At 54.2% G+C, this 22,302-nt stretch overlaps 5 protein-coding genes across 5 annotated transcripts; 4 read left to right on the top strand and 1 right to left on the bottom strand.

The window, feature by feature from the left end:
- The first annotated feature begins 1,046 nt into the window (after positions 1-1,046).
- On the top strand, positions 1,047-2,485 carry KVR01_000983 (uncharacterized protein). Its single transcript, XM_044785591.1, has 4 exons — positions 1,047-1,420; positions 1,635-1,832; positions 1,986-2,051; positions 2,114-2,485. The coding sequence occupies exons 1-4, from the start codon at positions 1,067-1,069 to the stop codon at positions 2,156-2,158; spliced, it is 663 nt and encodes a 220-aa protein (XP_044650932.1). The 5' UTR covers positions 1,047-1,066; the 3' UTR covers positions 2,159-2,485.
- A 457-nt stretch (positions 2,486-2,942) lies between these two features.
- KVR01_000786 (uncharacterized protein) lies at positions 2,943-6,936 on the top strand. The gene is made up of 5 exons (XM_044790196.1): positions 2,943-3,186; positions 3,256-3,330; positions 3,386-3,604; positions 3,670-6,330; positions 6,441-6,936. Exons 1-5 carry the CDS (start codon positions 3,150-3,152, stop codon positions 6,542-6,544), a joined length of 3,096 nt encoding a protein of 1,031 aa, XP_044650735.1. The 5' UTR covers positions 2,943-3,149; the 3' UTR covers positions 6,545-6,936.
- Positions 6,937-7,493: 557 nt separating this feature from the next.
- KVR01_000205 (uncharacterized protein) lies at positions 7,494-9,251 on the top strand (the record flags this gene model as incomplete). Its single annotated transcript, XM_044783439.1, has 4 exons — positions 7,494-7,819; positions 7,868-8,147; positions 8,181-8,456; positions 8,581-9,251. Exons 1-4 carry the CDS (start codon positions 7,640-7,642, stop codon positions 9,249-9,251), a joined length of 1,407 nt encoding a protein of 468 aa, XP_044650154.1. The 5' UTR covers positions 7,494-7,639.
- Positions 9,252-9,879: 628 nt separating this feature from the next.
- KVR01_000836 (uncharacterized protein) lies at positions 9,880-11,013 on the bottom strand (the record flags this gene model as incomplete). The annotated part of the gene is made up of 3 exons (XM_044783655.1): positions 9,880-10,424; positions 10,597-10,918; positions 10,972-11,013. The coding sequence occupies 3 exons, from the start codon at positions 11,011-11,013 to the stop codon at positions 9,880-9,882; spliced, it is 909 nt and encodes a 302-aa protein (XP_044650785.1).
- A 3,626-nt stretch (positions 11,014-14,639) lies between these two features.
- KVR01_000009 (uncharacterized protein) lies at positions 14,640-16,525 on the top strand. Its single transcript, XM_044793041.1, has 4 exons — positions 14,640-14,964; positions 15,023-15,075; positions 15,147-15,265; positions 15,323-16,525. The coding sequence occupies exons 1-4, from the start codon at positions 14,865-14,867 to the stop codon at positions 16,296-16,298; spliced, it is 1,248 nt and encodes a 415-aa protein (XP_044649958.1). The 5' UTR covers positions 14,640-14,864; the 3' UTR covers positions 16,299-16,525.
- Positions 16,526-22,302: the final 5,777 nt, after the last annotated feature.

Below are 22,302 nucleotides of genomic sequence, written 5' to 3'. Positions count from 1 at the left end.
GGTTATTAAGACCTGGGCCATATCCACGCTTGTCCTGCTCTTAGGCAGCAGTTATCACTGAAGGACACTATGACGTGTGTGAACATGTGTGTGTGTATGTATGGAAGGGGGGTGGGCGGCTCGGTCTGCCTTTTCCAGATGGTTGCCAACGAGTCACTGGCAGTGGGATGGTCCGAATCTTGTTTGATGACTCGCACGCGACCTTGACCAGACAGCGACACACCGGGTCGTGGTTAGCACCTTGGTAATGACGGGAGGAATATATCCGCACTCGGTTGCTTTCTTGAGGTGGTAGACACGTCAGAGACCCGGGGATCCTACAGGACCAGGGGCAACATGGCGACCAGTTGGCACAGCACTTGAGGGTCCCAGCTGGGCGCTGGCATAGCTAGGTACAGTACGAAGATGCCAAAAAGGAAAAGGGGAAGGAGAGAGAAAGAGCACACACACACACACATCTCGTGCAAGCAAAAACTGGCGTGAGGCGCGCAGGGCACGGCACGAGGAACCCGCTTGACAACGAGCAAGGATGTGAGACACGAGAACGACGGAGCACCGCTGCAACGGCTCGCCTAGTTGGATCTGGAACACGGTCTGCACCAGTGGATTGCCGCGTGCGCCTGCCTGGGCTGCGGCCAAAAATATCCGGAATTTGATAGCCCAGCGGATAATCTGGCGGGCACACAACGCCGTGCGCACTTACACACAATAGATAGGAAAACAACACAACAGGTGGCATGGGGGCATGACACCTGGGGGGCAACACCGTAAACAGCCACGAGGAATCTCACGGGATTATGCCCAGCCACCCAACACTCGACTTGTTTTATTTTGTTTTGTTTAGTTCATTTTCTTTTAATTGTAATCTTGCTTCCAAGGTTGTGTTGGTCATTAGCCATGCGAAGTAGTAATGGCTCAGGCTCGCCCAGTCGCCCAGTTGCCCAGTCGCTGTCCGGGTTCGCTGACTATCTAGTTAGTCTGTCAATTGTGATTGTTAGTCTCGTCTATAGATAGATGGTGTGCTGCTTGCAACTCTCCGTCAGCCTGCCAGCAGCCTGCCAGGCCCATGATAGCCATAGCCCAACGAGGAGAGGAGCCCCAGCTGGAGAAGGGGAGACAAGGAGAGAGCGAGGAAGGAGCCTGGCCAGACCAACCAACCATCCCCCCCCCCTTCTCCTCTCCAATCGGTCACCCGCTCCTGCCCAACCCGATTTTGGCAAGCCTTAGGAGGGTTCGCATCCAGCACCCTCCCGCATCGCAACTGCCCAGTCTCCCCTCCCCTCCTGTTTATCTTTTTTCCCTTCCTCCCACAACACTTCTTTTCATTGCCCCATCGCAAAGCTCGGAATCGTTGTCGCGAAGCAGTCGCATTTCCAGTCATCATATTTTTGTCCCACGACCCCCGACAACTCCCACACAGGTAAGCTCTGCAGTGCCCACGTCTTTGCACGCGTGACCGCGCCTGTCGCATCTGAGTCGCATCACAGCGCCACGGTCCAGGCCGCGGTCGCACGCCGCCGGCGCCATACCTTGTGGGCATATTCCGCCTGCGCCTGCGCCCGTGTTTTTTTTTTTACCTGTCTCTTCACATTGACCTCATCTGTATCGCATTGCTGACGCGCCTTCCGCGGTAGAACCATTCCCAGTCAGTCGCAATGGCACGAGAGGGCACGCGATCAGCCACTGGCAGCTCCAGGCCGCGCGTCTTTGCGCAGGTCGACACCGCCCCTACCATCAAGAGGAAGCCCGCGACCAAGAAGGCTGGCGTGAAGCCAACGGGTGTCACCAAGAAGACTGCGGCCCCCAAAAAGGAGAGCAGTGTTGTGACTAAGGTACGCCCGCTGTTGGATGCCGGCGCGCCCGCGGAGTGAACCCGCCCGCCGCCCCCTTCAACTGATCCGCTTGGCTCGCGCCGGGTCTTTGCTTGCACCCTCCGTGTCCGAGACGTTCATGTCTTGAAATGACAGGCTGACAAGGTGGCGTAGGTCAAGGCTGCCGTCAAGAAGGGCGAGGCCAAGGTCAAGGCTGCTCTCCCTAAGAAGAGCGCGACCGTATGTCCAACCCCATCCCATGTTCGTCTCTGCGCCACAGCCGATACTGACAGCACCCCCAGAAGACAAAGACGCCTAAAACGAAGAAGGCCACCGTTGCCAAATAAGTGGCCAAGCGCTCCATGGGTCGCGGCATGCACGCCACTGCGTTAGGCCACGGGCGGAAGCGTGGATGCACCGTGTTGCCCTCTGTATTGCACGCCCTCGCTTTCTCGCTGGGTTCGGCTTTGTGATATTGTGATAGCTCACGCTTCTTTTGATACGGCAGTTCTGGGTCTTGGGATATAATGTTCATCAGGGGCAGCGCGTTTGGGAGGGGTGCCATGTCTACTTTTGCCGCAGCAGCACTTTTGCGTATAGGATACCTCACTCGCAGACTTTGGGACTACGCGGGGTCTGTTTTTTTCCGTCCGAAGAAAGCCTTATTATCAGCGTCTCACGGTCACCAAACACGCGGTGCAGTTGTTGTGTGTGTCGAGCGGAGAGAAGGATGGTCAACATCCCCCTCCTCCTCTGACCACGAACTGCCAGCAGAGCATGCTTCCTTGGCCACTAGTGCGACTGTAAGGCCCTCTGTCTGGCTCGTTGAGCGATGAAGCTCAGCGATGAGGCAGAATAGTCGCATCGTACGTGCCGCACGGATGTTCAAGGTACTCTAGTACTTGAATACTCCAAGTATGCAACAGCTAGCATGCGTCAGAAGATGCACGGCGACCGCAGCAAATACCACAGTAATGGACTATGTGACTTGTGCAAGCAGCTGTTCCCTGCCGAGCCAATCGGGGTGGCAAGGCGGGCGGGAGCTCCCAAGGTTCCACCAGAGCTCCTGAAGGCTTAAGCCCCAGGTTTGGCTGGTTTGGTGCTGGCAGCTACACTACCTAGGTACCTGCCTAGGTACCCGGGTAGGTAGGCAGGTACTTTTTTACCCCAAACTTGCGGGCAGGCACAGCTTGGGAGCAGGGGCACTTTCAAGGGTGTCGCGATCCAAGCGCGGCGCAATCGCGATTTCAGACCTGCAACATCACATCACACATCTTTACCTGCTGCCTCTGACAATGCAAACCCGTCACCGCCCAAAGTCTTAGCAACACCCCAATAATGCAACTTATCAAGCCTTCCTGGCTTAGCCACAGTGGTGAGCACACATGGAATGCAGATACGCGTCCAGTCCCCCGATTGCTGACGGTTTGGCTGGTTGCGACAGGCGAACAGAAGGACTTCGAAGTTTACAGCTGCCATGTCTCCCCGGACGGGTCGAGGCTCGCAACGGCTGGCGGTGGTACGAACGCGCGCACCCAATTCCTCTCCGGGATAAAACCACTGACGCCACGCAGATGGCCACGTCCGAGTTTGGTCCACCGAGTCGATATACCAGTCCGACGACCCCTCTTACTCGAAGCCGCGCCAGCTCTGCCACATGAGCCACCACCTGGGCACAATCCACTCCGTTCGATTCTCCCCCAACGGCCGTTATCTTGCTTCTGGCGCCGACGACAAGATCATCTGCATATACCACCTCGATACCAGTCCTCCATCACATGCGGCCACGTTTGGTATGCGCGTCTGGGTCAAACACATGCGCTTGTACTGAAAGCTGACATAGGTGGCGCATGAACAGGCACCAATGAGCCCCCGCCGGTCGAGAACTGGAAGACATATAAGCGCCTCGTGGGCCATGACAACGACGTGCAGGACCTCGCCTGGTCCCATGACAACTCCCTGCTGGTCTCGGTAGGCCTGGACTCCAAGGTGGTTATCTGGTCAGGGCACACATTCGAGAAGCTCAAGACCCTGGCCGTACACCAGAGCCATGTCAAGGGCATTACCTTCGACCCGGCCAACAAGTATTTCGCCACGGCGAGCGACGATCGAACAATTAAGATCTTCCGATTCACCTCCCCGGGCCCAAACGCGACTCACCACGACATGATTAACAACTTTGTCCTGGAGACGACAATATCATCGCCTTTCAAGAGCTCTCCGTTGACGACGTACTTCAGGAGGTGCTCTTGGTCGCCGGACGGCAACCACATTGCTGCAGCCAACGCTGTGAATGGACCTGTTAGCTCGGTAGCTATTATTGAGCGAACGCGATGGGACAGTGAGATAAATTTGATCGGACACGAGGGCCCGACCGAGGTCTGCATGTTCTCGCCGCGTTTGTTTTACACCCAACCCCCGGCCGCGGATGGTTCTTCGAACGGCCAGGGGGCCGGCAACTTGGTGACGGTAATCGCTTCGGCCGGGCAAGATCGGACACTCAGCATATGGAACACGAACACGTCCCGGCCACTGGTTATCATGCAGGACCTGGCCTCCAAGTCGATATCTGATCTGTCCTGGTCGCCCGATGGCCAAAGTCTATTCGCGTGTAGTTTGGACGGCAGCATTGTGTCGGTTAAGTTCGACACGGGCGAGCTTGGCTGGGTTGCAACTGCAGAGGAGAATGACAAGGCCCTCCAAAAGTACGGAGGTGGCAGGAAGGCAATGGGCATTGCAGAAGATGTGGACGGCCTGGCCCTTGAAAACCACAGCAAAGCCGGCGAGCTACGAGGTGCAGAATCGAGAATGGGCGCTCTGATGGGCGACTTCCAGCCTGCCAACAAAGAGCCGCCGCCTGCGCCTAATGGAGTGTCCACGAACGGCAATTCTGACCCCGCAGACAAGGAGAAGGAAAAGGACAAACTAGCAGAGGCCGACAAGACTGCAGAGCGGATCAAGGAGCTCAAGTCACGCGTCACTATCACGAAGGACGGCAAGAAGCGAGTTGCGCCACTACTGATATCCTCTTCAGGCACTGGCACCTCTTCATTACCACAAACACAGCTGATCGGGTCAAAGACGGTGGCAGCGCGGGATGACGCCCCGCAGACCATCATGGACATTACGAAACCATTAGATGGCTTACCACCAGGCGGAATCGCGGCAATGCTTCTGGGTAACAAACGGAAAGTTGTCGCAGTCGAAGGAGAGGAAGATTACGAGCACGCGCCGAAACGAATAGCAGGGCCAACGCCTATCATGGCCAACGGCATCGACGGTGTAGAACCCGCAACACTGCAACCGCCACAACACGGCGCTGTACCGGCGCCCGAGTTTCTGCGGCCCGCGTTGATGAGCCCATCACTTTCAGTTTCTCAAGTAAGGCTCGGCATTCCAAAAGTACGTTCACAGATACTTCGGTCACTGGAGAAGGGGGTGCTGCAAGCCGAGACCAGCCTGGAAGAAGCTGCCAAAGTCCCCGAGAATATAATATTCGAGGCCAAGAATTCGGCACAGCCTAGAGATCCCTCGCATGTCACTGCTTCCAAGAGGGGTGCCGTGTTGTGGCAGGACTTCCTGCCACAAGCGGTTCTGCTTGTAACTGGGACCAAGTACTTTTGGGCAGTGGCCTGCGAAGATGGAACAGTGTATGCATGGACGCCGGCAGGTCGCCGCTTCATCAGCGCGATGGTTCTCGAGTCACAGCCTGTCATCCTGGAGAGTCGGGGACACTGGCTGCTGTGCATCACAGCGTGCGGTCTGGCGAATGTGTGGAACGTCAGGGACATGAAGGCGGCGCACCCGCCTGTTTCGCTTGGTCCCATCCTCGGCCTTGCCGTCACCTCACTAAATCAGCACTCTGCGACACCGGGGCCGGGAGTTACTTCTGCACACCTCAACTCAACGGGTCATATAGTCGTGACATTGACCAACGGCGACGGTTTCTACTACGCCCGAGAGATGTACACGTGGCAACGCCTTTCGGAGTCCTGGTTCGCAGTGGGCTCTCAATACTGGAACAGCAACGACAGCTCCGTCAGCGCCCTGCAGTCGACTGCGGTCGGCCCGGTGTCCAAGCCAAAAGAGAAGAAGGACGAGGGCGTCAGCGTGTCGGCCGGAATAATACCATTCCTGGAGCGACATACAACCACGGAGTTCTTGCTCAAAGGCCGCGCGTACACGCTGCAGCGGCTCATCAAGACCCTGCTGTCGAAGGAAGGGTTTGAGGGCTTCGAGAGCAGCGTCAGCATCGCTCACCTCGAGAGCCGCATCGCGGGTGCCCTGCAGATCGGCGCAAGGGACGAGTTCAGGCTGTACCTGTTCATGTACGCCAAGCGGATTGGGGCGGAGGCGCTCAGGGGCAAGGTGGAGGAGCTGTTGAACGGGCTGATGGGCGGGATCCTGAAGGAGAAGGAGGATAACGACCAGGCAGAGGGCTTTGGCTGGTTCTCCAATGGTGACGAGATCTGTGGGTGGGACCGCAAGGAGCTGCTAAAGGGGGTCGTCATGATTCTGGGTACGTTGATCCCCCAAACCCACAATGACCTCACGTCTTCTACCCATCTCCTCTCCCACGAGTCCGCAACATGAGGGTACCTCAATCCGCTAACTTTGGTGTGTCGACAGGTAAATTCCGGGAGTTGCAGCGGCTCACTGTGCAGTACGCGCGTGTTCTCGAGCTCACCTTGGAGCAAGACGAGGATGACGACGCCATGGCTATGGAGACATGATAACTCGAGCTGTGTCCTTTTCCTCCGCTTGTGTCCCCGTTTATGGCTAGCACCTACCGTGAGGGTGTGGTCTGTCCACGGGGCGGGTGCTGGGCGATGTGTTGTTCTGGCGTTCTCGGGGAGGCGTGGTGGTCATCATCATGAAGCTCAAAAATAGGACTTTCCGGCCCCGTCTTCGCGGGGCTTGGCAGGGCTTGGTGTGTCTGAATATTTGTGAAATCATTGGCACAGCATCGAGAACTGATAACGGGGGGGGGGGTCGTGTATGTTTGTACGTGTTTTTAATGCTGTCGCCGCCCAGGCTGAAAAGGGATGCCCTCTCATGTTTTGGTTAAGCCGTTGGTGTAAGTAGGTAGCTTCGAGGGGCAATGATTCATTCCAAGTGTTGGAGACCGTGGTACCGAAGTTTTTGGCCGTGATGATTGTCTTCGTCAGGCTGGTCTACTAGGTGTGGAGTTGATGACATAGGTGAGTGGTATCTGCACGTATTAATATCCGGGTCGACAACGCAGTCCATGAGGTCATCATTATGCGTCTGTAACAGCCCAGTACCGTCAGTCATGTTCTGAGACTGGTCCATTGCGGAAAGAGCAATGTCTATTGATGCAGCTATTGACGAGGGCCCAGTTCCGGCCCAGCATTGAGTAGGTACCTAGGTAGTCAGATTGCACGCCAACGAAACAATTACATACTTGTCTTTTGGCACTTTTCACTTTTCTGATTGCAAGCCTTAAAAGTCGGGATGATAAAGCTAAGCAAATAGCCTGAGAAATGGTAGCTCCAAAAAATCCGACTTCAGATTTCACGCTGGTATGACTGGCGTGGAATTATGGTGGCCCGTGACCATTCATTCTAGGCAAACACTGCCTGGCTGCCCCCAGGGCTGATTTTGATCTTGAGCAGTGACTTGGAAACGCCAGTTAAATATTTCCACACAGTTACACTTACCCTTACTCATTCATTCTATTTTGTACGAGTGCCCCACGTCCGTCGTCAGCTCCTTGGCCCCCGCGCAAACTACCAGACTCTGTGTTTTTCCCATTTTGTTGTCAATCTCGACAACTGAGCGACCACAGCCCCCCCCCCGGGATCACGATGATCAGTGACCAGACCACCAAGCACGCAGAACGTTCGATTTGCCCTCTCTCTTCAGATGCAGCTACTGAATCGAAGACGGCAATCGCTATCAAATATCTTGAAGATCACACAGTTCCTTTTCTTTCTCCACTCTCCCCTACCTGGGCCACCAATGCAGCATACAATCATCGGGTCCCGGTAACACCAGCCCTCATCGTCTATGCCAAGACTCCCAAACATGTCCAGGACTCGGTCAACTGTGGTCTGGCTGTTGGTCTGAAGGTCAGCGCCCGGGGCGGTGGACACTCGTACACATCCCTAGGACTTGGGGGAGAAAATGACCACCTTGTTGTGGACCTCACCCACATGAACGGCATCTCTGTCGACCCAAACACCCACATCGCCACCGTAGGCGCCGGCGCTCGCCTCGGGGAGGTTGCACGGGAGCTCTTCGAGAATGGCGGGCGGGCTATTAGCCACGGCAGTTGTCCGGCCGTGGGCTTGTCCGGCCACATACTACACGGCGGTTACGGTTGGGCGTCACACACCCACGGGCTAGCTCTCGACTCGATCGCTGCGGCTGACATTGCGCTTGCGGACGGGAGGCACGTCCACTGCTCCCAGGACGAGAATCAGGATCTGTTCTGGGCGCTCCGGGGTGCCGGATCCAACTTCGGCATCGTCACCTCTTACGAGCTTGTAACCTTTCCGGCACCTGCTGCCTCTGTGCCGTTCAGGGTGTCGCTGACGTGGGACATGGAGGCCGAGAAGATTGATGGGGTCACGGCTTTGGTCGAGTTTGCTCGGGACATGCCTGCTGATCTGAACATGCGATGCAAGTAATATCACGATGCTGCTCCGCCTACCAAATACCTAGATGGACAGATGTATCCTGCATTTTCTTCCTCTTACATTTGAATCCTGTCTTAGCCAACAGCTTCGCTAACCGCCTATTCTAGTGATCATGCACGATTCGGGTGACCACGGCTTAGACGGTGTGTACTACGGAAGTACGACTGAACTGAACAAGATCCTGAGCCCATTGCTGGAGAAAGTCGGCGGTGTTCTAATCACGCATCCCGGCAACTGGATCCAAGGCCTCGAGTACTATGCCGAACGAAACTGTTTGACTCCCAGCACGAACGAGCATGGAAACTTCTTTGCAACAAGCCTCACACTGAAGGACCTCCGTGGCGAGGTACTGGCCAGTTTTGTGCATTACTGGCACAACAAGGCCATCTCTTTCAACGAAGGCGGCTGGTTCGTGCAGCTGGACGTACACGGGGGCACCAACTCTGCAGTTTCAGCTGTCCCGAACTCGGCCACGGCTTACGCGCACCGCGACAAATTATTCCTCGTCCAATTTTACCATTTCACGGGGAACGACAGTCCCTACCCATCTGGCGGCATCAGTCTCATGAGGAACTGGGTCCAGGGCATCACCACGAAACTACACACCGACGATTATGGAATGTACATCAATTATAGCGACTCTCAGGTGGACCGTAGTACAGCACAAAGACTGTACTGGGGAAAGAACTTGGAGCGCCTCAGACTTCTCAAAGACTGGTTTGACCCGAGTGAACTATTCTATTATCCTCAATCGATCAAGCCCGCCAAGTCAAGGTGAGACAGCTCTTGCCCAGGGGAAGAGGCCGGACAAACACAGCCACCCTGTATCCACAAGGCAGCACCCGTTTTACCGAACCACAAAAGACAGGGCACGGATCGGAGATCAGATCTACGCCGAACCGAAAAGAAACTGGGGTTTTCCCTCACCCGCCACGCGTATGGCCCCAGCGGATGGCCACATGCCCGACAAGTGACATCTGGACGGCTTGCCTATGCATGTGTCCGACGACGATGGCGCCAGACATGCGTAGGTCTCATACGACGGTGGAAATTAAGATTGCGACAGGACGCGGTGTAAGCCACTATAGTTATACGGTGATATATTGGCCAAAACCTTCTTGGTAATTTCGCCACTTCTTCGATTCGAAGGCGTCATGTAGACATAACTATCTAATTGGCACTAGATGTGTTCATGTGAAGTATTGTTGGTAACATGTCAAAGTCGGCTACAAATGAGCCAAACACTGAGAAATATTTGGGGTGAATGTAATAAATGGTACTTGTCGCTCGAGACGTGGTGTTATCAACCCGCCGCAACTGTTACCACATAGCGGCCCTTGTTCACCCTTCAAGATCGCTGCTCAACGATTCCCGGTCCCCCACACACCAGCCCCCAGCACCCTATCCTAGCGAGCCACCCCAGAGTATGGATTCGACGACGAGTAACGGTCAGGGTGATAAGTATTCGGTACAGGCATGTCTGGAACATCATAGGCACTTGTCCTCGTTGCCACAGCACCAGGTCTCTGAACATGCACCCAGCGTCCCACGGGGTGCTTCAATCCGAGCTGGGCGACGGATTCACTGCCGAGTGACTGCATTCGGGTCACATTATCAGCCCGTCGGCTCTCCTCGTACGGTGTTGTGGCGACACCCACCACGCCCGCTCCGTTGGGCGCCATCTTGGGAGGCACACCTGGGTAATAGGACACGCCGGCGCCGCCACCACCATCACCGCCCATTCCGCCTCGCTCCACGTCACCTTCATTCTCCACCCGGTAGGCGATTCGCATCAGTTCTGCCATGGCGGCCGTCTCCGCCCTTGAGAGGTTTGGGTTGGTCCTTGATGGAGGTCCAAAGTCGAATGACTCGGCTCTGGCCTTCGGCTTGTCTCCGCCGTTGACTTTCTTCTTGATGAAGAAGAACGCGGCCGCTAGTATAGCGATACCCACTTCGTGGTTTGTTAGTACGCCGCGCTACCACTCTGGTACGATCCCGCAGGCCTACGTACCTAGTACAAGTAAGATCGCCCCAACAATCACACCAGCGTCAGCACCTCCGGGAGCCACCACGGGAGCTGCCGATGGGCTTTGTGCCCCGACCTGTTCTTGCTCGCTCGGGACTCGACTTGGTACCGGGCTTGGTTGGACTGGGCTTGGTTGATTCGAAATTGGACTGAGTGTTGGTACTATCGTTGGCAACGGCGAAGACCCCAGGCCAACCTCTGTTGTGGGCAGCACGGGGGCAAGTGGTATGAGTGGTGCGGTAGGAACGGCCCGTGGGACGCTCGTCGTCAAGGTTGTCAGCCGTGATGACGGTGTGTTGATGCCTGATTGTGTCGGTTGAGGTCTCCTTGTTCCAGGGAAATGGCTCGTTGCAGCAGTCAAAGTGATCCTCCTCCCAGAAGTGGCAAACGTTGCTTGCCCCCCGAAGGCCTTGCCTTGTCTTGGTAGAATATTATCATACAGGTCCTCGGGCTGGACTTGCGGTGGAGGCACGTTCAAAGCGGCCGCCCGCACAAACGCATTAATCTCCTCCATTGTGAAGCCCTCGGAGTGGTGGTCGTCTAGTGTGTCTTCGCAGTCATCAATATCGTCGTTTTATCCGTGCTATTAGTGTCGTGAAATTTGGTGAGCGCCGGGCTTCTTCCAACGTGCACGGCAAGCCTGTTCCTCGGGCCCGGCCCAAGATACGTACAAAGGACAGTCAACAGACAGAAAGAAAAATTGGAGAATGTAAAGGTACGATATCAGCCGTGTCTATGAATGCCCTCAACGCCGGATCTGCATGACATTTTCTTCTTCTGATGGTGGCCGTTTCCACCGGGCTGGCCTCGTCCGAGAATTGCCTTGCCAATGCCAACTCGCTTGCATCACAAACTGGCTTTGGCATTAGTGAGCCACAAATACCCAGCTACTAAATTGCCGGCTTGACCAAACATACCTGCCCGGTGTGGCCTCATGTGGCCAAAGATTGTTGAAGATCGAGGGAATCTCTGCCGAACGCACTGTCTCGACGAACTTGGCGTCGTGCTGCCAAGCAGCAAGGCACCTCAGAAGTTCGGCAACGCAAGCCAAAAGCTCCATGCCAAGATGCTCGCCCGAAGCCGTGTGGTCGCACTCCAGACTTTCAGACACAGCCAAGCTGGGGATCATTGTTTCATCCACTTCAGCCGACCTCCCACGTCCAGTTTTCCTTCGTTCCCAGCCTCTTGGGTGCAGCTTGCCACAAACAACAGCAGTTCGAACCGAAAAGCGAGGTGGAAGGTTTAGACTAGCAAACCTTCCGAGACAGCCCAAACCTCAATCTAGCAGTATTTGCCTACCTTCGTCTGCGCCAACACCCGCCAAGCGCGACCACTATCGACTTATCGAGTAACGAGGCTCGGGCTGGTCCGAACATTTGAAGGTCAAGCATGGCCGGCTTGAGGGTATATCCTTCTCCAAGGCTCGCTTGTTTCTTGATGCCCGTGTCCACCTTCCGCTTGATGGTCCTGTCAACAGGTCTCCAGGCCATCACAAGAGTCTGGAAGGGTAGACAAAGAGCTATGATTGGCCGACAGGCAACGCGGCAGCTCGAAACATCTGGGTTACCTGGATCAGACGTGGACCTCCTAGGGCGCCAGCGCTGGCCTCATCTGATAACAAATTCACAAGCGGCATGCGGGATGAACTCACGTACCCCGGTGTTCCTCAAACCGAACTCCATGGCCATTGTGGGGGCACCACTTTTCAAGCCGAGCGCCTGGAGATAATCAAACGAATGGTCGGGGGAGTCCCCACTCAGACAATATAAAACATCCCTACGTAAGCCCTTGACGTATTCCAACCCCCAACAATCTTGATTCTTGCCTGAGATGACACCGCAAAACATCTTCACCCGGTGCCTGGACGTTTTTGGATAGCGAGGAGGCCACTCGAGACCAGGAACCCTGCAAGTTGAATACCTAGGTAGATGCAGCGCCGGCGGCGCACAACCGCGGCAAAGACCAATTTTCGGGCGTAGGAATATGGTCCTCTGGTGCTGATCCCTGTATGCCACCATTGTGTAAGTGGACCGCCGGGTGGCTCCCGAGCCTGATACCTAGGGATTTATTGACTGGGTGAGGGGAACAACCTATTGCATCGCTCGACTAGTATTACTGAGGCACACGTAGTGTGTGAAAGGATAATGAACCCTTTGCAGGGTAGTGCGACGATATAAATCGTAGTATGCATCAAAATAGGGATCCTCAGGGCGGAGGGAGTGGTGTTTCGGGTTCGCGGCTTAATGTTTCTTCCTGTATTCCAAGGTTCTTGACCTCGGCTGCTTACCTAGGTACCTAGGTAGCAGCCGAGGCCGACAGTGAGAGTGCGTCTATTTATGGGCATTATCGCCTCAGCCTAGCCGCCAGAAGATTTGATGTCTATGACCATTCTGTCAGGAGTTTCTGGTATCAAGGATTGCTTGGACGTTGGGTCGAGGGCAGTTCTAAGCATCCTGGTGCAAATATCCCCAAGATGGATTCGGTCCACGGGTCTCACAAGGGACCATCACGTTACCGACAGCCTGTGTAAATGGGGTTAACTAGCCAACGATCCATATAAGCTTGGCTCATTCTTTGAACCAACAGTCTTCGACTAGTAGTTTCGTTCTTAATCCGTACACATCCCGAAGGCTACCTAGGTACGGTACATTCACACGGCGGTAAACGCTCAAAGAACCAGCATTTAAAGAAAAGGGGAAAAAAGCAATACCAACAGCGGTGTAAGATTATCACGGGCTGGAATAGCTCCTGGCCTCTGTACCGAGATTCCACCGTTCCGAAACGCCCTGACAGGATGTCGACCGCGACAAAGGGACGTTGAAAAGACATGGGATTTGCTATCAAAGTCATGCTTCGTATCTCCCAGCCCAAATATATTCTTGATATCAAGGGCCGCCTTAGACCGTTGTTGGCATTTTTTTAAACACTGGGTTCTTGAGCAGTCACTACTGTGTGAAGCCCTGGAGGGACCGTACGCCTTCGGGATGTGTACCTACGTACGGATCAAGAACGAAACTGCTTACCAAGATACCTAGTCAAGCAGCCTAGAATCACTGCCGTCCTAGAACCCGCCATGCCAGTGTTACAGCCTCGAAGAGAGCGTGAATAGCAGGTCTGACGGATTTGTGCAAGCGCGACATTCTTACAGACCTCGCATGACAGCATGGACATCATGAAATTCTAGACGCACCTGGGCAGGCAAAGAAAGGTCGACGACCCGCGAAAAAGCGGCTGGTCCCGGTGCACGTGGCGGGTGGATGCCCATGTACAGGACTGGGGCCATGCCAGTCAGGTGCTATGGGTGGAATATGATTGATCTTCTGGAAATATCACATGGACTTCTGACTACTTCCCTACTGAAGGTCCAAGGACTTCGACGTGGCGTTCGAATGACCGTGACGAAGCTGGTAAGCGACAAACCACAGGTGAACATTCTTGCCTGGGTGTTTGCAGGCTTGGAAGGGTTCATGCGAGTATTGTGCTTTGGCGTTACCGTGCAGCAGCGCATGCTGGTTGATGCATCGAAGTTCCATGCTCGGAAGGTGATTTTACTCGTTTGAGAAATGAGGCTGTCGGGTAAGATGAATCCATTTGCTGCAGATAAGCCAGGCGTCTCCTGCGGAGAGATCAGGTGAATGGGGAGTATCGTGGGCTATTTCATCATGCATGTGTTGGACGAGTTGGCTGGTCTACCCAGCTGATTGTTCTCAAAATGATGAGCAAGTGACGAGGAGGGCTGTGTTGAAGCCCAACATGCAGTCCAACTTCCTTCTGCTCCCAAAGCGGTGTGGAGGACTCTGACGTGGAGGCAGACCCACTTTGGTGCTTCGCATTGATTCCAAGCACCGGCCAGACTTTCCAGATGCCCTCGGGCTGAGGGCAGGGAGTAAGGGAGGGCCGCAAATCGCGCGCGAAATCGTCGTTGGCTGCTGACCTGCACGCTCCAGGGTCAAGTGGCTGGGCGATTGGTGGCGATGACTCGGTGTGGAGATGCCGCTTCCAGGCCTTGCTTGCCCAGGTGGTGCACCACGACAACGAGCTGCAGCCCGAGGGCTCCGGCTGGGAGGCAGGAAGGGTGAGATGTTATGGTGAATTTGGGCAAACCGGATGCCGAGTCGCAATGTCTTGTCAGTTTAGATTGTCGGCCACCTCGAAATCGATTCTTGGGCAGCATTTGCGTCAGGGCATGTTGACTGTGGGTCTGAACTACTGCATCAGGATGGGGACCTGCATGCGGCCGTTCCAGATTTGAGGCAATCATGATTCCCCGGGTGATTGTATTTGACTGGAGCTCTTCTTCCCTCCTCGATTCCCCCCTCGCTTTCCCCTCTTTTCTCCCCTTGCTTGATAACTATCTCGCAAGGGATGGGGAAAAGCGATTATTCTCGAACAGTGGTGGGCAGTGACTCGGGGTATGGAGGGGACGAAGCGACGGACCGGTCGTCTTCTTCCCTGCACCCTCTAGGTGAGTGGCATGACATTGTGCCAAGCCGATGTGGATGCTGACGCAATGTGCCTTTGAGAAGTCCGAAAGGGCTACCAGATCGGTCCGTGTGCAAAGCTCCATATTGGCGATGTGAGTGGTGCCATGGTGTATTTGGCGGCTCCTATACAGCATCAGGCTGTAACTGACCTGGTAGCAAACAGGTCTTTGAGTTTCTTTGGGCCGACTGCCCAGAGTTTGAATACGAGTGGAAGTGTCTCGGTTACACCAGATTCATTGTGCTTCGCCATTCCGACAGCTTCCCCATGCACTGCGCCTGCGTGTGCGTACAGTGACCACTTCGGCACTCAAAAATACACATCTTACTGACACGTATCAGACCAATATCCGTAGGCGGCAAAAGAAACTTCGCGAAACCGGGCATCGACACATTACAGCAAGGACATGTCTACGCCTCGGGCCAGGGAGAAAGGGACCGCGACCGCGACAGCGCAGATCCGCAGACACCCAGCCAGCACGAGGCGCGCCATCCGACACTCCCCTACTCGCCCGTTGGCATTAACTTGCACAGCGGCCGGCACAAGGTGAAGGAAGACTCCCGTGCTAATTATGCCGATGTCGTTGAGGTGGACCACGAGGCCCAGGTAATGGTTGTAGGTGATGTTGTCAAGTACTTTGACCGAATTCGCAAGAATGTGAACAAGGCATTCATGCGGCAGATTTTGCGGGATGCCTTGGGTGACTACTGCGAGCGCAAGAGGAGCGAGTCTGAGGCAGCTGGGACCAGAGGATGGGGCAACAGCACGGCATCACTTATCAAGACAGGAGAGGCCCACCCAGAGAGCGGTGCGCTCGCCCCGGACGAGGTTGCCCCTGTGAACGACCCTCCAGAAGATGCCCCGCCTGAACACGTGCAATCCGAGGAAGCTCAACCTGAGGAGGCGCCGCCCGAGCACGTTCAGCCTGAGCCTGTGCACCCAGGAACAGTGGAGAGAGCGGCCGAGGAAAGCTCCAGCGATGGCCGGAGGGAGGAAGGCGAAGACTGGGAGCCGTCAATCAGCAGCAACACTTCTCACCCACCTCGCACTTCAGATCATCCGAGTCGTACTGCCAGAGCCGCTTCACGGTCAGGTGCGCATTCAAGAACTCGCTCAAGGAACCACTCAAGAGCAGGAAGTCCCGTGCGAGAGGCTCAGATTGGGTTAAGACCGGGCATGGACCGAGCCGGACTCCAAAGCCTGCGCAATCTTAGACGTGGGGCTCCAAGCGAGGAGCACGACGATACGCTGTCTCTGCGGTCGCTAGCCATGGTGGGAAGGACCGATACGGGCTCATCAAGACGGTCGAGGAGGTGACATTGACTTTTTGTGCCTCGCCTATCGTTGCTACAGACCAGTTCAGTCCTTGAAACGATTGATGGCGCGCTTGCCATTAATGCTTTAACGAGACCAGAGATACGAGGGATCAACGGATTATATACATATGTATTGGGTTTGCTCGGGGAAGGGGCTCCATTAGAATACCACAAGCATCCCATGTAACGAAAGATTGACGAGTTCAATGATCATCAATGTTTCACGGTACAGTCTATGACCACATTATTGGGAGACTGGGGACTTCGAAAACATAAAGGTATTTGTTCTTTTTTCTTCTCATAATACTTCTTTTCTTTTTCTCTTTCGGAACCGTGGTCCTCCCCAATCTTCTTATTTCAGCCCCCGAGTTATCATCTATAACATTGAAGCTTGTAGTACCCGTCACGTCTCACATAATTACAAGTCTTTTAGCCTTTTACTTAAGAGGGAATTAAAAGGAGTCTAGGCTGTTAGAATTAAAGCCTTCTATACCTTAGTGGTAAAGACTTCTTGTAGGTACCTCCGCATAGTAATACTTTCCGGCCGCTTTTATTATTCATAAACCGTTGGTTTAAGGTAGAAGAAAAAAGGCAAAGTAGTTCTGCCTCAGCAAATATTATGTCCATTGTCACTAACCGTTTTATTCATTCATTTGTCATGGCTATGGCTTTCCGACAAGGATTGCTGCGAAACGCTCGCCCAGCCGATGTCATGATATACGCATCGGACACGATGGCTCGACACTAGCCCTGTTCAGTCTGAGTTACGCCTTGCCGAACTTGACGCCTCCAAATCGCACATCACGAGGGCGGCGAATCCCAGGTCGCTGTCTCCGGAAGAAGACTTCGTGTTCGGCCGGAACTTTACAGACCACCTGCTCAATGTGGAATGGACGGCACAGAAGGGCTGGGCAGCGCCCGAGACGGTGCCATACCAGAATGTTTGCCTCGACCCTGCGACGTGTGTATTCCACTACGGTATCGAATGCTTTGAAGGACAGGAGGCGTACCGCGCGGCTGATGAACAGTCCGCATGTTCCGGTGCGACTTGAACATGGCAAGACTGAACAAATCGGCCGCCCGACTGGTGTTGCTGACGGTTAATTCAGAGTAGCTGGTGGCTTTGCTAAAGACCTTTGTTCGGCTTGAAGATCGCTTCAATCCGCAGTGGGTGTCCTACCTACGATAAGCTTCTTGACACGCTAGTGCTAATCACAAGAGTGAGTAATTACCAAGAAGAGAACGAGGCTCCTCGCTATACTTGCACACCACCTACATCGGCACTCAGCCCACCTGCGGAATCGGCGCTTCAGAATCGGCGCTACTCTGCTACATCGCCTGTCTACCCATTTAGGCTATTGATACTGCCCGACAGGTCTCAAAGCCGTCTCCCTCGAGGCGACAAGCGAGGCGATCAGAGCATAGCCTGGCGGCGCTGGCAACAGGAAACTCGGCTCCAAGTATGCCCCCTGTATCCTACCCCAGCTGGAGGCCGCCAAGCGCGGGTTGCAGCAGAACCTGTGGCTGTTTGGCGAGGATGAGCGCCTCCCGAGGCTAGCGCCATGGAAGTCTTTGTGGCATTCCGCGACGGCGCAGGCCGCATGGAGCTCGCGACTCCGGAGCTCGACGGGACGATCCTTGAAGGCGTGACGCGAGACTCGATCTTGACTCTGGCATGAGAGCGGCTGGTGGCTCTCACGACGGTCTAAATCCAGCTCACGTTCCCTATTCGCTTGCGCAATCTATCATTGGCATTTATTTGTGAGAAAGGTGGCTTTCAGCGAGAGGGTTGCCACGATTCCCGAGCCGGCGGCGGTGACCGAGGCTGGGAAGCTGGTCGAGGCGTTCGGAGTGGGCACTGTGGCGGTGGTGACTCCGATCCAGTCGATGGGTTGGAACGGGAAAATTGTGTCATGTGGTCTTGCTCCGGATCAAGACGCTGGTGAGACGGCGGTGTGTGTCAAGGCGTGGGTTGAGGAAACACAATATGGAGAGTCGGGGCACGAGTGGAGCACGCCAGTCTATATACTTACCAATGACCACGGAGTCTTGCGCGGTGGACTTGCGACAATGGGGCTCACAGATCGGGAGAACATTTCAGATTCTGGCGCACGCAATGCTCAGTGATACATCTCTATCCTCTGTAACAAACGTGCGGTGGTGTCTGGGACCCCAAACAAGTAACTTGAATTACAACTTAAGAACTACTAGTACTAACCTTGGAATATAATTTATTCGATTCCCAAGAGGCATTCAATTAAATATACGTAAATAAAGGTCAACCATGTCACAAGACGTTACTACAGTACCTATGTCACATGATCCTTTAGGTAGTTACTCGCATGGGCTTAATCAATCAGCCGGTATCAAAGCCGAGTGCTGCCACATAGGAGATTCAAGGGAAACGTGTACTCACTTTTGACACGCCAATCCTCAGGTTGTGACCTTGTAATACATTCTGAACCTCAGTGCTCGACGGGTTCCAAGGTTACTGCGCCTCCGAGGAGCCCAGTGACCTAGCTATCTTCCCCCACACAAAAAAAAAACAAGCAATGAAGCCATATGCGCCAGTGTAAAGCCAAGCCGGTGTGGAAAATGCTAAGATCACAGCCAAGTATTACCCGCGCTACCAAAGGTGCACGACTTCTAAGCTCCTTGTAACATGGGATGGCTGTGCCTGCATTTCGACGCTGTGTGATGGCGGAAATGACGAGGCAGAAACAACTTCACTTAGAAAGCTGTCGACATACTCCAACTCCTAGATTACCTAGGTATCCAACGCAGAGTTATGCGCTTTATCCGCCGCAATGATTGTACAACAAGCAAATGCCAGATTTGGGTTGCATTCACATTGGCCTACTGGTCCGCGAGACCGCTGCTGAGCCGCAAAGTGCAGCGTACTACACAGTAGTCAGCTCAAGCGGCCCAGATCCAGCACCAATAATAAAGGCTCTTGCAGTCTTGCCTCGACATCTTGGGCACCCTCGTACAGATACCTCAGCAGACGACATTTCTCACTAGCCGTTTCGAGTCATTGCACCTCCTCCCACGCTAAGCTATGTAAATCCACGTCGTCGTCAATGGTTGGCTAGCTGATAGTGGGCAACTGTCAGGGATCTGAATCCATGCGTGCGAACACGGCAAGCTTTTGGCCGAGAACGGCGGCTTCAGGCGTGAGGACATGCCAGGGCAGCAGCAGCTAGTGTACCCTATCTCAGATTCCGGGGAACCGCGATGTGGCGCTGTGCTACGGCGCGGCCCTCTCGATCCGCCTCCCGCTGGACCTTGCGGGGGTCAGTGCCGTGGAGAAGGGCGCCCCTGAGGCGGGGGGGCTGAACCGGGCCGGGATGAAGGGCCTGTCTTCTAGACTGGATACAGTGTCGGCGGACCCTGCTTTTCTGTCGATTAGAATTACTTGTGAATTTTATACCAGCCTTCAAGAACAGGTCTGCCCTGGCAACTTATATGTAGCTACAGGCTGTGTCTCAGCACATTCAGACTATGAAAGTTTTTTTGACCAACGTCACATTGGCGGCAAGGCGAATGGTCGAACGATTAAAGCTCAGGGCGGCCAGCATGACCTTTGGGCAGCCCATCTTGAATGTGCTTGTCCGATATACCTCGGCGAGGCAGGCCTGAGGTTCGGGGTGGATTCAGTTTCATTGATTTGCCCCTTGCTGAACCACACGCTCTCTCTTAGGGTGTGTTTGGCTGCAGTCAACGTTGCAGCGGCGCAACCAGACACAGGGGTGAATATCGAACGTGGAGCCCAAGATTCGTGGCGTCGAGTAAAGTGGGCAAGTGGGCAGCCTCTGACTAGACTGTAGTCTACTGTATAGCACATGTCGATTTTCCACTAATTGGTTTCCCGTTGCCGGGCAAATGTGTCTTCAGACAAAAGTACTTCGTGTGGGTACACCCCTACGTACATATGTACGCAGGAGGATCCATCTGTGGGGCTCAGGGTCCTGGGGCCCTGGGGCCCGGGTCCAGGGGCAGTGCAACCGGCCGAGCCTCAGGCTGTTTGTTTGTCGTTAACGCAAACCGCCAAGCCCTTGTCTGATAAATACAGTCTCATCCTGTGATCAATGGTGCAAGTCAGACGTGGGAGCTGCAGGACTGCGGATAGTACCGTAGCCACCGCTTAGAATATGGAGATCCGCAGCCGGCGTGTGCAAAATTGAAACGCCGAGGGCGTCTCCGGCCGCGGAGCCACCGTTCGAGTGCGCCATATGAGCCTGGAGGGGATTTTCATTCCACCACCCAACGAGTGCCATTGGGCACGGGATGACCAGTCATCCCCGAACAAGAGGGCAGCCAAACTACTTGTGCCAGCCTATCATATACTATATACTCCGTACGTGAGTAACATAGTAATGGTCAAATTTCATAGTGCCAAGGGCTAATTATATTTGTCGTAGTCCGTAGCACTCGCACCATGAGTGCGAAGCTCGGGTCAGAGCCGAGGTCATTGTTACACAGAGTACTTGGCTTAAGACAGGCAGGCAGGCAGGAGAAGCGCACAGGTGCAAGAGTCTCCACCTGAACCTGCGATTTGCAAAGACTGTACTAAATCGATTGTGTCAAGCGGCTAATTTCTTAATGCCGTTATCTACGTACTTAAGTACCTAAGTACCTAGGTACCTAGGTACGTAACGAGTCCATCAACGAACGCCCTGCCAGAGAGGCGACACCCCTCCTGCTCTCCTGAGCTGGCACGGTCTCCCAAAACGGGAGCTGACAGTATGTTTAGCCGCCCTAATCGTGGCGACATCTATGGGTACCAAGGCCGAAAGTTGGCATTACGCTACTGTACTCGAATCCTTCTTGTCTCGCGAGAGGAGCAAATTGGGCACATAGAGGTGCCGATGCGGTGTAGAGTCAGTACGGGGCACCGCAACCGGATTGATGATGGAGTTTTTTCAAGTTTTTTGAAATTGTTATGGCTAATCTGTTGACCTGCATGGGATGTCTGTTCCTTCGTTGATCTCTTCCCTAGTTGGACCATTCCTGAACGGCGCCGTGCCTCAGGTGCCGCTGTAGCGAAGACTCCATACTTAGGTCTTGGCCGACCGATTCCCGACGTCTTGTGTCCGTAACACGTCCTATGAATGGTCGGAGTTACCCTAGGTACATAGGGGGAATGCAGCAGCTTGCATTGCTGTGAGCGCTGGGGCCATTAACTAGTTCGTTGCTGTATGTCCTTGTGTCTTATCAATCGATGCACTATGCCGCAAGGAATCCTTCGTCTCCAGAAAAGGATGGCGCCATTTCACAAAGGCCGGTCTGGAAATTCCATGACGGCTTGAGCTGCAAAATTCTCTCCCTCTCTCTGTCATTGTTAATCTTGAGGTCTCTATTCCAGGAGACTGAGGATAACACTACTTCCTTACAAATCTCTCTTCAAGCTTATCCTAAAGCAGCCGCCCTTCCAATACTCTATTTGTCCATGATCTTTATAAATCATGGAGAAAGACCAGGCTCGGGTGAACCGAAAGATCGTAAGGCGGAGAGGCGCCTGTGGAAGTTGCAAGGCAAGGAAAGTCCGATGTATGCTCGCTCCTGCCCGAATTCTTCTTTTGCTGATTCCCGTATGTGTGTATACCCGAACAAAACAGAATTATTGACTCATTAGGTGATGGTAAAACGCCCACCTGCTCTGTCTGCGAGGTAATAAATGGCGATTCCCCCATTGGTTTCGAATCAGGTAGCTGATCATTTTGGCACATTGCAGAGACAAGGTGCAAGATGTTTGTACTCGGATGCCAAAGGGAGGCACGGCTCGGCCAACGACGCGAGGAGTGAGTACCAATCTTATCTAAATTCCGGGCAATCTATTTTCATGTATTCTGACATATCGTTCAGTGGGATCTCCTCCATCCAGCCAATGCTCCCTTCCGGTCTCAAGTACTGACGCTGTCACAAATGTCTCTGCAAACTATCAGTTCCCGAATGCGGGGAGTACCGTAGACGAGCTTGATTACGGGTTCCCTTGCTACCCCATT

Source organism: Diaporthe batatas, assembly GCF_019321695.1.
Source record: "Diaporthe batatas strain CRI 302-4 chromosome Unknown Contig00001, whole genome shotgun sequence".
Taxonomy (NCBI): domain Eukaryota; kingdom Fungi; phylum Ascomycota; class Sordariomycetes; order Diaporthales; family Diaporthaceae; genus Diaporthe; species Diaporthe batatas.
Note: the sequence above shows the minus strand (reverse complement) of the source record. Positions and strands in the feature narration are given on the sequence as shown.

Excerpts from the sequence above, each read along its gene's own strand:
- KVR01_000983 (XM_044785591.1), top strand. The coding sequence starts at position 1,067 with ATGATAGCCATAGCCCAACGAGGAGAGGAGCCCCAGCTGGAGAAGGGG. Across the intron at positions 1,421-1,634 it reads CCCCGACAACTCCCACACAG|AACCATTCCCAGTCAGTCGC; the intron begins GTAAGCTCTGCA and ends CTTCCGCGGTAG. Across the intron at positions 2,052-2,113 it reads TCCCTAAGAAGAGCGCGACC|AAGACAAAGACGCCTAAAAC; the intron begins GTATGTCCAACC and ends CAGCACCCCCAG.
- KVR01_000786 (XM_044790196.1), top strand. The coding sequence starts at position 3,150 with ATGCAACTTATCAAGCCTTCCTGGCTTAGCCACAGTG. Across the intron at positions 3,331-3,385 it reads GCTCGCAACGGCTGGCGGTG|ATGGCCACGTCCGAGTTTGG; the intron begins GTACGAACGCGC and ends GACGCCACGCAG. Across the intron at positions 3,605-3,669 it reads ATCACATGCGGCCACGTTTG|GCACCAATGAGCCCCCGCCG; the intron begins GTATGCGCGTCT and ends GCGCATGAACAG.
- KVR01_000009 (XM_044793041.1), top strand. The coding sequence starts at position 14,865 with ATGGGGAAAAGCGATTATTCTCGAACAGTGGTGGGCAGTGACTCGGGG. Across the intron at positions 14,965-15,022 it reads TTCTTCCCTGCACCCTCTAG|AAGTCCGAAAGGGCTACCAG; the intron begins GTGAGTGGCATG and ends TGTGCCTTTGAG. Across the intron at positions 15,266-15,322 it reads CCCATGCACTGCGCCTGCGT|ACCAATATCCGTAGGCGGCA; the intron begins GTGCGTACAGTG and ends GACACGTATCAG.